The following is a 13,574-nucleotide window of genomic DNA, read 5'->3' as shown; positions in this document are numbered from 1 at the left end:
CCCTGCAAAAAATAAAATAAAACGCACCGTTGTACCTCACATACACACAGGTTTTGGAAAAGGCAAAAGGGTCATTGCAGATTTGTGGAACAATCCCTGCACAAAAGACAGAAACATCCACATGTTGTGTATACTATAGTTGTCCTGATAGAACTAGTGGCCGTTGTAAAAATGATTCCCAAATATTATTTCAAATATCAACAAGCTATTGAGCACCCTGACCATGAATAAGTCCTCTTTTTAGTGTGTTACTCACACTAATGCTGTTACATGTTTTAAGAAAAAGCACGTAATTATTTTTTTTTCTCTTTTTAACAAGTTTGTTTTTGTTAGCCTATCTGCCGGCCCTCATGCTAACGTGTGCTAACGAGGAAAAAGCTCTGATATAACATCGATTTTTAACCCTGTTACTTTCAATCAACTGCAATTACAGTAGTATAGTGGTGCCTTGAGATAAGAATAATCTAACGTTCAAGTATTTTGAGGTACTAGCATTTTATTATTTTTTTTGCTGTAAATCGTGAGCCAACATTTGAGATAGCTCAACTCACTTTAAAACAATCATCTGTTTAGCACATGGTGAACAATTCTTCATGTTGTTCATTGCAACTCCAAGTTTACTGCTCAACTACCCATGAAACTAAAACAATTTCACTTTGTGTATTTAAGAACATCACAGTCCACTAGCCTAATGCTAACCCATAAGAGGAAATGCCATAGACGAGTTAATGAATAGCGCCTTTGCATGCAATGCAACCATGTAGGCAGACAATACATCGGCGCTCACAGGCATATATTCTTTATCCTCTGTGTTACACGACAACTATGATTGTAGCTTCCTGAGTCGCTTACAGTATTTGTGAAACTCTTCATTTGTGTGTGCACGACTACATTACACTGCCTCCGGTGGCGGAGAAAGAGCCTGCCGTGACTTAAAACTGAACAAAAAAGAAAATAAAATGAATGATCTGTGCCCCAAATTGTCCTCCAGTTATGGAATAACCCCTAGCAGGGAGGCTGAATATGGACAGAAACGGCCTCTACCGTACTCTTTCTTCTCGCAGTGCCTCACGCTGCACCTTGCAAGCGCAACACAAGCTGTACGCACTCTGCGAAGTGAGTTGCGAGGAATGTGGAGGCCTCGCCATGCAGTGACAGGTGCAGTTTCAGCCGGCCGCGGCCACATTAAAGCTGACACTGACCAGAAGCCCTAAAATGAAAATGCTTCCCTGTCTGGGCCCAGGGAACAACAGCCGCTTTTGTTTGCGGAATCACCTGCCATGGCAGCCTCATTTCAATATTTCAGTGGGCTGTGTTGTGTCGTATAGCAAAACAACACCGCAACACGGAACAGGTGTGTGTGTGCGCGCGCACGCGTCTGGGGCCAATTGAAACATAAATGTGAGGAGACCGTTAGATTATAGATAAGACATATGACGTCTTTTTTTTTTCCCCTTGGCAACATGTGGTCATATTATAGCTTCACAGAGCACGCATATAGGGGGGAAAAAAAGCTGCAAATAATTTGCCAGGCGTGGCCACGAGTAGAAAATTTGTGCATGTCATTGACTATTGCATGACACATACGTGTGCGGTTTACCTTGTGGGGCTCGATGCGTATCCTCTCCTCTCCTTTATGCGGGCTCTCGGGCCACAGGTGATAGCTGGAGCCGTAGTTGGGGCTCTCTCTGCTGCTGTTGCTGCGGCTGCTACCGCCAGTTGCGCTCGACTTGGCCGCGTCTGCCTGCTGTGCCGCCGGGAGCGTTGCGCTGTGCGGGTCGCCTGGCGCGGGGGTCCTGGCGCACTTATTGCGGTCTCGGGCTTCACAGTGCTGCCCCGGTGTGCTGTGCTGCTGCTGTTGCTGTTGCTGCTGCTGCCGCTGCTGCTGCTGCTGCTGCTTTTGTTGCAGCAGTGGAGCCTGGTGAGTCCTACATAGCTCACCAGAGCCGCTGGCGCAGTGGTTGACAGGCAAGCTGCTGCCCACCAGTAGCTGCTGCCGCGCTCTTAATTGTGGGATCTGTTGCTCCTGCGTCTGAGACTCGAATGCTCTTCTGTCGGTGCACCTTTTCTGTGAGTTTGCACGGATTCCTTCAGGGGAGGAGTCCCTCAGTGGGAGTCTTGTATGACACTGCTGCTGCTGCTGCTGCTGCTGCTGCAACTGCAACTGCAACTGCCTGTGGTCTCGTTGCCCTCCTGCTCCTCCTCCTCCCCTGCAGCGTTCCACGATGCTTGCCTGTTGGTAATTATTGGCACTCCTTCCCAGACGATCCCCGCGTTTGGATTCCCGGGAAAACAGCAGTGAAGAGGAGGAGGAGGCGGTAGTCGGTGGTGGCGGTATAGGCGGGGGGAAAGGTGGGGAGGGCTGCGGTGGTGCGACGCGATGGTGCTGGTTTTGTGAATGGTTCGCCTCCCGCGTGGAAAAACTGCAGTGGCAGCTCGGAAAAACCGGGGCCGGGGCCCAGGGATCTTGCTGCAAAGTGGCCGGCTCCCCGGTGCCGCCCCGCTCTCGCTGGGCGCTGTCGCGGGACCCCGCCGTAGGTGGCGCGTCCCCGCCGTGCGGCACTCTTGGTGCGGGCTGGCTCACGCACGGGAGCTCCTGGAGGCTCCGGCGGTGAGCGTCGGTAGTCGAAGCGCGGTCTCGGTGGTGGGAGGAAGAGGGTGGGGGCGGCAGGCTGAAAACAGGCGCGTCCTGCTCCCCGCTCGGCTTGCTGCTGCTGCTGCTGCTGCTGCTGGCTCGCTTTTGCTGGGGGATCTGGTGCTGATAGACAGCTCCCGCGTACCGATGCCGCATCCCCTTGATGGCCGAGTCTCGCTCCGGTTGCTCCGTTGCCGTGCGCTGCTCCGACGCCCGTTCATTGCGACCAGCACGGCGGAATAGGAGCGACTTGTCTCATTGGTAGCTCTGGCCGGGACCTGCCTTAAAACGTCACACTTGTGCCAAAACACCGCCTTCGACTGGAGATGATGGGTCCGTGCCCCCTTGCTGCGCACAGGTTGCAGCGGAGCAATCGCATTTGCTGGAACGAGGATCTCAAGATGAAGGAAGGTGTTGGGATGGGGCCATCAGCTCAAGATCCACTTTGTCCATGTTGCCATAAGCACCCTGCATTGTCAGAAATCACTTTTACGGCCACGTCACCACAGGCCTGTCGAATATTAACACCCAAACAACTCTCGATAAAGCCTTTTTGGTTCGCTTGTTGGTTCACTTAAGGCCATGCAGGCAGCTTTATTTATATAGCACGTTAGCCGGAAATTTAAATACATTGAAAAGAATACTACATTGACCAAAAATCCGCTTCCTGTTCAAAATAAACAGACAGAAAAATTTAGAAAATATAATTTGAGGGATACTTTCATGTTTCATAAAACGGCGTGTGGCTCAAATGAGCATTGCTGTGTGCTTCTTTGCCCCTGATGAAGTCATGATAAGAGCAAAATTAGCTTTGATCGTTTTATCTAAAGACCCACAAACAGAGACTGTATGGCAGTATGTGACTTGATTGTTGCCCAAATGCACTTTTGTGTCCCGAGCAACAACAAATCCACAACAAAATGTCAATTTTTTTTTTTTTATCCACTGCGCACGGAGGACGGGGTCTTTGGGGAAACGGCGGAAGCTAATTTCACTATTTTAGCAGCGCAAACTTAAAAAGGATTGTACTCGTGAGGACAAAGATCGCAATGGTGCGTTCACGTTCAGCCGGATATCGAAAAACTGCTTTTTCTCTATCATTAATAATTTCACTGATCACTATCGATCTGTCCACGGCGGACAAAACACGAGCCTTTCATAGCGCCCTTTATATATTTTCTTTCCGTTTACCTCATTACCATGTATACTTGCAGAAATGACTGTAACGACACGGGCACATCATATATCACACACTGGCATGAGTAATTTCCTAAAGCTCCACCATATGGGCCAGCGAGGGCTCCAGAGACTGCAACGGAGGTCCACTTAGCCTTAACGCGGAGGTCCACTCTGTTTTATGGCTGCAGGGATCCGGAGCCGAGAGCCAGGGACGCATTGGAAACCTGATCATTTTCATTAAGTAATTGGCTGCCGTGGCCCTGTGTGAGTTTCTTGGCAAGATGGAGTTTCATTTGTTAGTTTGGGCAGCAATGTTACTGTTTCCGCATGAATAATTAAATCTAACTTTACAACTCTTGGACACTCAAATAAACACTCTTTCACTGACTAGCCAAAGCCCGCATCTTCTCTGTCTTGCTTATTCCACTTTTTTTTTTCCTCACTACCCTAAATTTGATTGCCTGCTTTCAGTGTATTAGTTTCTTAGCCACTGTGACTTTAAATGCCTCATTAAAAAAAAAAGAAGAAGAAACAACAACTCATAAAATGTGTTTGTTTTTTGCAGGAAGAGCAATGTGACATCAAAATAGTCAATGAGGAAAGACGAGGGAGGCCAACTTGGTCAAAGTAGATGAGAAACCCATCATGATCAACTGAGAACCTACCAGGACGGACCAGTGACATGTACAAGTTAGTATGTGTGTGTGTGTGGGGGGGGGGGGGGGGGGGGGTTGTGTTTGCATGCGCATAAAGAGAGAAAGACACCAAAAGTGTGCACGCAGGTTGCACAGATCTCTGAAAAGAGAGGGCGTGATTCCAAAGCACGGATCTGAAGCGATTGCTAGAAAAGAGAGGCAGAGTGTTATAAATTGGGAGGTAAAGCAGAAATAATCATGCGGAGTTCGGATGGATTTTCTTTCTTATCATAGCACAAAATCATGGAGATAAGAAATCTCCCTGTTATTAGCATCTCTATTCCTCATGATATTTGTGTAGTGGCGTTTTGTTTTGAAATGCATTTGGAATGATAATATTGGGGGGGGGGGGGGGGGGGGAAGGAGTACACAAAAATGCAAATCTGCAGGTGCTCCAAATTTAGATACTGAAGAAGAAGAGGCAGAGATGGTCCCCAACTCAACCTCAGTAATAGTGTCGGTCCCACAGAGCGGAGAGAATGACTGTGACCCGTAACATCTATAGCAGACTATTGCTAGACAAAATTAAATTTTGTTGATGAAACATTTTGGTCATTTTAAATATGCAATGATGAATTATAATTTTGTTTTCATGTTTGTTTGTTTTACGCGTCACGTTTTCAGTAAATTTCATCTGGTTATGAAAAATGAACAGCTCGAAAGGAGCATGCTTTGGATCATATTTCCAGAACTTTGCAAGCAAGAGAGTGATAACAGAGGGAATAATTAGAATAAGTGTGTCGCGGTAAGTTTGAATGTGTTTAAAGTGTGGAGGACAGCGAGCAAAGAAAGTATTTCCCCCCTCCCAAAAAAAATAAATGTTTCTCGCTGTACAGTAAATATTCTGTAGTACGGACTCGTGTTTGCGCTGTCCAATTTGTCCTGATAACAGAAATTCCTCATTTGGGAAATGAGCATGGTACATGTCCTTTATGAACCTGCAAGTATGTTGACAAAATGCACGTGTAACAACACAATCAATAAAATACAAAAATATACCGGTACTGTCCAAAAACTGTTTATATAACAAAAACTGCAATACAGGTGTATCCAAAAAAAAAAAATCACCACAGTAAAATACGTACAGTATTTTAATGTTTATTTTTTTTCTGTCTTGGGAAAAAAATGTGTATTTTGGATTATTTTGTTGGATGCATTCTTTGGTTTATGACAATGTTTGCCTGCGTGTCATACAGTTTTCTTGCTAGTTGCAAGTAACTGTCCCGTTGATCACCGATGTCTTGTGCATACTGAAGGATTTTTGTTGCCATTTGCATTGCTTCCTTGCTGGATGGTGGCTTATCATCAGGAGTTGAATCGATGCCTTGTTTAAAGTTTCGTAGATTTGCGTCTTTGCGACTCCAAGTGTCTGCTGGATCTTTTGAACTTTGTGTCCAGCCTCGCTCAAACGGATGCATTTCACTCACTCCGCTCCAGTTGTTACAGTTCTTCTACGTTTCGATGCGATGATCTACACGACGTAAGTGAATAAAGTTAAAATCTTTCGCAATTCCAGTAAAACGCACGGCAATAAAAAGTCGCTTACACGTCTTCGTTTCGAATCTGATGAATGAAAACGGCGAAGCGAACACGTTTCTTCGGTCGTGTCGAGTGGGTGCTGTTTTTAAGCTAGTGCCGCGTTCTACAGGACGTAAGTGAATAAAGTTAAAATCATTCACAATTACAGTAAAACGCACGGCAATAAAAACTCACTTGCACATCGTCGTTTAGAATCTGATGATCGAAAAACGCGAAGTGAAAACTTGTTTCAGCGTCAGTCTTTTCCGTCGCATCGGGTGGGCGTTGCGTGTATTTAAGCTCCCGCGGCATTACACCTCCATCCGGGTTACGGGTAGTGGAATTTCCGCTTACGCAACTTCCGGTAACATGTAATATCGTAGTCAAAATGTTAATGCATAGGTTTTTATTCCGGGTGAAGGATATTCCTTTCCATAGAATTCCGGGGATGGGAATATTTACTGTATTGGAATTTTACCTACAGCAGGTGGGGCTTGAGTGTATCCCGCGCAATAAACGCTCTAGTTGCCTTTTTATGCTTCGGGCCACCTTACAGTAATTTGTGCAATGTGTTTGCCAGATGTTCTTTAAACACCATCCCTCATTTTACCTAATGGGTGATTTAACTGGTGTTACATCTCAGAGCTTGGTGTCTTGCCCAAACTCGTTGACACTGTTTGGAGATATGAAACTGGTAGCGGTGTCTCTTTTATGATATTCTCTCAAACCACCAGATCGTCAAAGTGTCATAATATCATCCAGATAAACGTCCGTGTCCCTCCAGTAGTGAACCGCAGTTCAACATTTGTTTGCTTAAGATGAGTTTTATCCCACCCGAGCGCGCGCGGTAATGTAAGTGATATAATGTCCTGCTACAGTGATCCAAGTGCCCCGAGGGTCTCGGTGTCGGCAAAGATGAGCAGAATATTTATTCTTTTTTTTAATCCTTTTATGGTCGGGATGACAATTAACATTGTCGCGTTTAGAATGACATGAAAAAGCTTTTGTGAGCTAGTTATTGCGTTACCCTCTAAAATACATTCAGTTTTAATGTACCAAATGCACCATCTCATCGGTGTCGCACAAGCTAACGTGTCTTTGCGAAAGCTCGTTAGCAAATTTCACTCGACCTGAAAGCGACCTTTGGCGTAAAGTACAACGAATTGAACCTGGAAAAAAACAAAACTCTTTAGTTTACTTCAGAAGGTTAATTAACATTCTGTGTGTTGGCTAATGAGCAAAGTTAAGCTAGGCTATCAGGTTAGCCGTATGCCTAAACAAGCTCACGATGGCCAATAAAGCTGTGCCGTTTTGACTTCACTGGATTATGATCAATTAAAATTTAATGCTTTGCTCTGGACAGACATAAATCCCGTATTCTTCTGTTTGGTTCGCCACAATTGAAATTTGTAGGGTAAAAGTATGCATTTTACCAAAGATTGGAAGTGGAGTAAAGGTGAATGTCAGAAATATCAGCAATTAAAAATACATACCAACAAAACCTACTAAAATCGCAAAGTGTGACCTCCTGTTTTTTGTCTTTCTTTGATTTCTTGTCATGCCTTTAAGGACAGCCATCTTGTGTTTTTGTCAATTCCGAGCATGCCACAGTGTATTTGGCAAACTCACGTCATGCCCAAGGATAAGGCATCAGGGGGGGTTCTGCAGGAGCAGCGGCAGTCCTCCGTTCCATGTTTTTCGACCGTTGTGCAACAAAGTGATATACTCTGTTCGAGAAAAAGAGAGAGACGCTACGCTGGCATAAACGCAGATCGTCCAACGTGATGAACAACCTGCGATCGGAGCGATAGGAGACAAGTCGTGACTCAAACCGGGGTGCTGCGTTACGGCCCTGGATGCAGCCGGTGTGAAATGATACCAAGGGCAGGCTTGGAGAAGGTGCATCTGGGAGATAGGGGCTGCCGGCCGCAATAGTCGGGGAGGCAGGGCTCTGGCCCCAATGCTGGAATTTATCTCTGACAGTGGAGATCATTAGTTTGATTTGCTCTGGCCACTCAAATGATGAAGCATAGCTTCGCCATCGTCCAGGAAGCGGCAGGTATTGAGAGTTTCAGTGTGTGTGTGTGGGGGGGGGGGGGGGGGGCAATTATAGATGTGATACAGAAAGGCAAGATGACAATACACAACTGTGCCACATGCGTCACCAGAATAACTATTTATTTGTTTAGTAAGGTGACAAAAACACGAAAAGATTTAAATAAGACAGCCACCAGATTTGTCGATTCATAAATGTATTCATGTGTGCAAATCACGACGGACATGCATTGCGAGGCAACGTTGGCTGAAAGCGTTTTGCTCTGACGAACCAGTCAGAAGATGGAAAAAGCCGACAACGTGACAGAGGACAAACTTGATTGGTTAAACGTCTCAGACGGAGACAATTAGTCAACGTACACACCAAACTTAAACTAAAACGAACTACAATTATCATGAAAAGGGCTTTTGTTTTTGCCTCTGTCAGTTAACATCGTACATGAGGAGTTATGTCTTCATTTCAAATTTATTGATTTGAGTTTTGCCGTACACCCGTCAAGAAGACGGAAGATAAAACAGTCCTTTGAGAATCTGTAGTTTACTTTATTACACACCACTTAGTGGCCTATTTTTCTTTAAATTTTAATTGTGCTCAACAACTCAATATATATCATTTCAAAAATCTAAAACACTCTTAAAAACGGAAACATTTTCAAAAAATAAAATGTAATAACTACTAGTAAACTAACAAGGCAATTATAAAAACTCATTTAAACAGACTGCATTATAAAAAAAGCAAAAACCTGAATGAAATAAAAGCTAACTAATGAAAAATCCCAAACTATTACAACGCAGACATTTCCACATTACCCTTTTCATTTCCTGAAATATTACATTGGCCTCACTGCTTTCATCATGATTGATTATCCAAGCCATATAGTAGTAGTAGCCGAAATATTAACACCGACCATTCAAAAGCTGTCAAATTTCCTTACATTTTCAAAAAAGAAAAAAAAGACCACGAAAAAAAACACCGTTTTGTTCAATAGAGACGAGAAGAAACTAAACGTAGTCTCTTTAAATTTCACGGAGAAGCAACACATATACACAAACAATATCACCGCATGTTACATCATAACGTGGTACGACAATGAAGGTGCGCAACTGTCAGGACAATTTTTTTTTAAATACAACTCTTGCATTAGATCTCATTCCATTGTGTAAGTGGTCATAATATTGTAAAGACGCCACGTTTAGCCTCTTTGCTGATTTACACCCAGAGTGCTTTTCATTCACGTCTCTATTTATGGTCAATTTATCCGGCACCATCTGAGACGTTATCTCACCAGTCTTGCGGTTAGTGCCTCTTGTGTCTGGGTGTGGTGATGCGAGCAGCTGCTTGCATAAAAGTGAGTGCAGCAAACACCTGCTTGTTTTGACACAAGCACTAGACCGTCAAGCTCCTTTCACTTGTGATGTCATAACATTACCTAATCACCAAATAGGCCAATTTGTACAGCCGCCCGCGCGTGTTGAGCTACGTGTGTACGTGTATGTGTGTGTGTGTGTGTGTGTGTGTGTGTGTGTGTGTGTGTGTGTGTGTGTGTGTGTGTGTGTGTGTGTGTGTGTGTGTGTGTGTGTTTATAAAAACCAAGACCATGAACATTAGATGACTCGTCCCCCACAAAATCCGCGTTGCCTCTTCGTAGTGTGTTAGAAAATGTATCTGGGAGCGCACTGTTTCACTCAGGCATTTTGGAAACTTCAAAAGTTGATCAAATGTGCCGTTCAGTTATTGTGAGTGCGCCAAAAAAGTGAGTCAGTTGCAAGCAGTACTGTACAAGGACAGTGAACAGCTGCCTTCGGAAATTAATGTGAGCGGAGTCGCCATCTGAGCACATGAGGACAAGGAAGACAAACTATCAGTTAACCGCACTCCCGCGTCGCATTGTGGCCAAAGGTACAATCCGAGTGGATTCATGTGATTTGCCATGACTACGGTAGCCTTCTCGGTCCGTAATTCCGGTGGAAGTTGCTTGTTCGTATTCTTTAAAAGAAGAGTCGCTACAGACATTTTACACACACACACACAGACTAAGCAAGGACAGAAGTGGGTTTTCGTCCGTCCCTTTCCGGGTTAAGTATGTTAATAAAGCCAGAGTGGAGCCAAACACTCTATTTTCTGAACAGGCTATTTCATCTCAACAATATTTTTATAGCAACACTGCCACCTAATAGAGTCCGAGAACATAACAAAGTGCCTACGGACACCCATTTCACCAGCGCTCAATACCGCCGATTAAAAAAGCTGCCTGTGTTGTATGTGTCTCTCGGTACCCGCCACCATGCTGATCGCTCGGATATATAAAAGTCACATTTTTATTCATTCATTCATTCATCTTGATCCTCACTAGGGTCGCGGGGGGGTGCTGGAGCCTATCCCAGCCGTCTCCGGGCAGTAGGCGGGGGACACCCTGAATCGGTTGCCAGCCAATCGCAGGGCACACACAGACGAACAACCATCCACGCTCACACCTCGGGACAATTTAGAGTGTTCAATCAGCCTGCCACGCATGTCTTTGGAATGTGGGAGGAAACCGGAGCACCCGGAGAAAACCCACACAGGCCCGGGGAGAACATGCAAACTCCACACAGGGAGGCCGGAGCTGGAATCGAACCCGGTACCTCTGCACTGTGAAGCCGACATGCTAACCACTGGACTACCGGGCCGCCCACATTTTTATTATTATTTTATTTTATTGCAGTAACTATTTTTGTGCTGAAGCGCTTTAAAAGGACGAGGACGAACGTGCCCATCTCTGCATTTTAGTATTAAAAATAAAGAATTTAATGGAGTTATTCAGCTAACATTTCATCTGTTCACATCTGCTCGGAATGTATCGCTGGCAAAAAGTGACGGACCGGTAAACGAGGGACCGATGTGAGCGGATGAGACCAGGGCGGGGAGACTGAACTTGTCCAATTTTTAAAAATATGGTGATGACAGATAAAGCGAGGAGCACGCTCATCACGAATGCAAAGGTTCAAAGACTCGGTCCGTGTCTCATCATCAGAGCCGTCGGCACAAAGGAATTGTCCGACTGATCCCTCCCACTCCCTCATCTTGATTAAGCACAGCCAAGTAACAAACAGCGGAGCCTTGTTTTGCAAACAAGTACGTTTGCCAGTGTAATTAGCAACCCTTTAAAATACATCAAAATCACATAATAACAATAATAAAGGTCGTAATGGTGTTGACGATAATAATATTAACCATATAAAACGCAGACCTAAACTAAGCAAGTCAATTCATTTGAATAAAAATGAATAGTTCATTTTTATGTTTCTGCCAAATTACCAACATCGGGTTTAACCTGCCTCTGCACATAAATTCCATGCAAGTCGGCACTAGTAACCAAAAAAAAAAGTTTAGTAAGACACAATTCTGCCAGTGAGCTAGATTTTCTTAATTCCAAAGACAAAAAAAGCACATGGGCCCAAAGCTTGATATGAAGCATTTTGAATACATGCACAAATAGCTTTCCAGACTTGTTTCCATCCCCAAATTTCACCACACACACAGACATCTCCCAGGATGATGCGGTGCAGCTCTGCGCCCCTGCAACCAATCACAATTATAAACATATTGTATATTTCATACTGGGGGGAGCGCGTATACTGTATCTCGGGGGCAAGAACAATACGTACACTCTCTTGTGCTCAACGTGCCATCATCCGTTTGTTTCTTCGTCACCCTGAGAGCCGTTTCTAAAAATCTTGCACCCTGCCTTCAATTTCAGCACACGCACACCTCTCGGTATGATGCTACGTTTTGTACCCCTGAAAACTACTACCGTAATTTGAAATGTATTTTAATGAGGATGTTGATCAAAATGGATTTATAAAGACAGTATTTTTGACACAGATCTAGTACTGAATATAAAATGAGTTCATTGTATTTCAAATGAATCCAAAAGTGGTGCTGGTGAGCTTCTAAATGCAAATGTGGTCGGCTAAAAAAATAATAATAAAAAATCAATGTTAGCTGCAGAAATTCAAGAAAAGGGAAACGGTCGTACCTTCTCTGAGGTGGGTGTTGTACAGTCTCTCTCTATCTCTCTCTCTTCGGAAATGAAGGGGGAAAAAAGAAAAATCAATAGTCTCCGATATGAACGGTGGCTCCTTTTGTTCTGGTGTCGTGCGGAATCTTTGGGAATCCGTGCGCAGTGTTTCCCAGTCTTTTGGTTACAATCGAGAGTGACTCCCCGTACACAGTCAGACACATCTTGCCGATCAAATGCTGCTTGATATCTTTTTTTTTTTTTTTTTTGTGCGCTGAGCTGAAATTATGATATTCAGACTTTTATTAGTTGAGGACCATGAAATCTGCAATGGTTATGTGTGTGTGTGTCTCTCTCTCTTCCCGATAGCACAAAAGCTGTGACAAATCAAGAAAAACAGCGACTAAATTGGAAGAAAGCGAGCGAGGGTGTGGGGTAGGGGGGGTTATGACCTTGTGCGTGCTGACGTCCCCATCCCCTCCCCTGCTGCTCTTTCTGAATGGATGCGGGGATCCCTGATGCTATTTTTAGACTTGTGGTGAGCCATGCGTGCGTGGGTGGGGAAGCAAAATAGACAATGAGGAGGAGAGGAGCGGCCGCGGGGTGGAAATGAGGAAGACGAGATGGAGGGAGAAAAAGGAAGGGGGGGTTCCCATGCCGACTTCATCTGCAGTGCACGCACACACACACATGGTCACACACGTGCACACCCACGTGCTCGACGGTGAAAGCTTTGAATCGTGACCAGACAAGAAAGACTGAAAGGGTTGGCGAAACAGTCCCGCTTTCTTTCGGCCAAGCCTTAATTTCATATTGAGACGAATGCTCCGCCGCGAGAATAATAAGAATGCAAAGCAAGGATGGGAATAAATGTGTAGTCCGATTTGTTCTGTACGTCCTTTTCAATCAATCAATATTCATGTCATGTGATTTTAATAAGGAAAATCGCCCTCATTCTGCATCATATTTTGGCTTTATAAAAACAAATAACTTGATATGATGTTAAGAATTAAACAGTTTGTGCGTCATGATTCATTCATAATTGATGTTTGTAATTTGGCCAAAGGGGGCAGTATAACACAGTCATGCAAACACCAACAAATACGGTTTTGCGACAACTGTACGTGAGCCTGTAAGTTGCTGTCATATTAGTTTTTCGCAGAAGATAAAGAATACATGCCTCTGACTCAGTGTTGTTCTGTTGCCTGTCTTCATGTGTTGCTGCACTTTGTGTTCAAATTTCCACTACTCAAAGCAATGCCACATAAATGCTATTCATTAGCCTGCCTATGGCGTTTTCTATTATGTGTAAGTAGAAAACTGTCATGAGTTCTATGATATGAAACCGGTTGAGGAACCAACAACAACCAAGCATCCTTGACCAAGAAAAAAAAAAATTCTTACAAATTCATCACATCAAACAAAAGCCATTCGGTAAAAGGGAGTTTTAATCATCTCTTTTCTTTTTTTGTTTATTTGTTGTTTGTTTTA

General features: G+C 44.3%; 1 protein-coding gene across 2 annotated transcripts in view; it reads right to left on the bottom strand.

Moving 5' to 3' along the window:
• The window catches only part of LOC147194715 (small conductance calcium-activated potassium channel protein 2-like), a 51,394-nt gene extending 48,540 nt beyond the window's left edge, over positions 1–2,854 (bottom strand). For both annotated transcript variants that reach the window (XM_086129959.1, XM_086129960.1), the window contains exon 1: positions 1,601–2,854. In XM_086129959.1, the coding sequence (XP_085986085.1) occupies positions 1,601–2,791 (1,191 nt within the window). In that variant the 5' untranslated portion in view covers positions 2,792–2,854. The remainder of the gene's footprint in view (positions 1–1,600) is intronic.
• Between the last annotated feature and the right edge of the window lie 10,720 nt (positions 2,855–13,574).

Source organism: Hippocampus guttulatus, chromosome 14, assembly GCF_054856545.1.
Source record: "Hippocampus guttulatus isolate MCC_2025c chromosome 14, RoL_Hgut_1.0, whole genome shotgun sequence".
NCBI lineage: Eukaryota > Metazoa > Chordata > Actinopteri > Syngnathiformes > Syngnathidae > Hippocampus > Hippocampus guttulatus.
The sequence above is the reverse complement of the archived record's forward strand: the minus strand, read 5'-3'. Positions and strand labels throughout refer to the sequence as shown.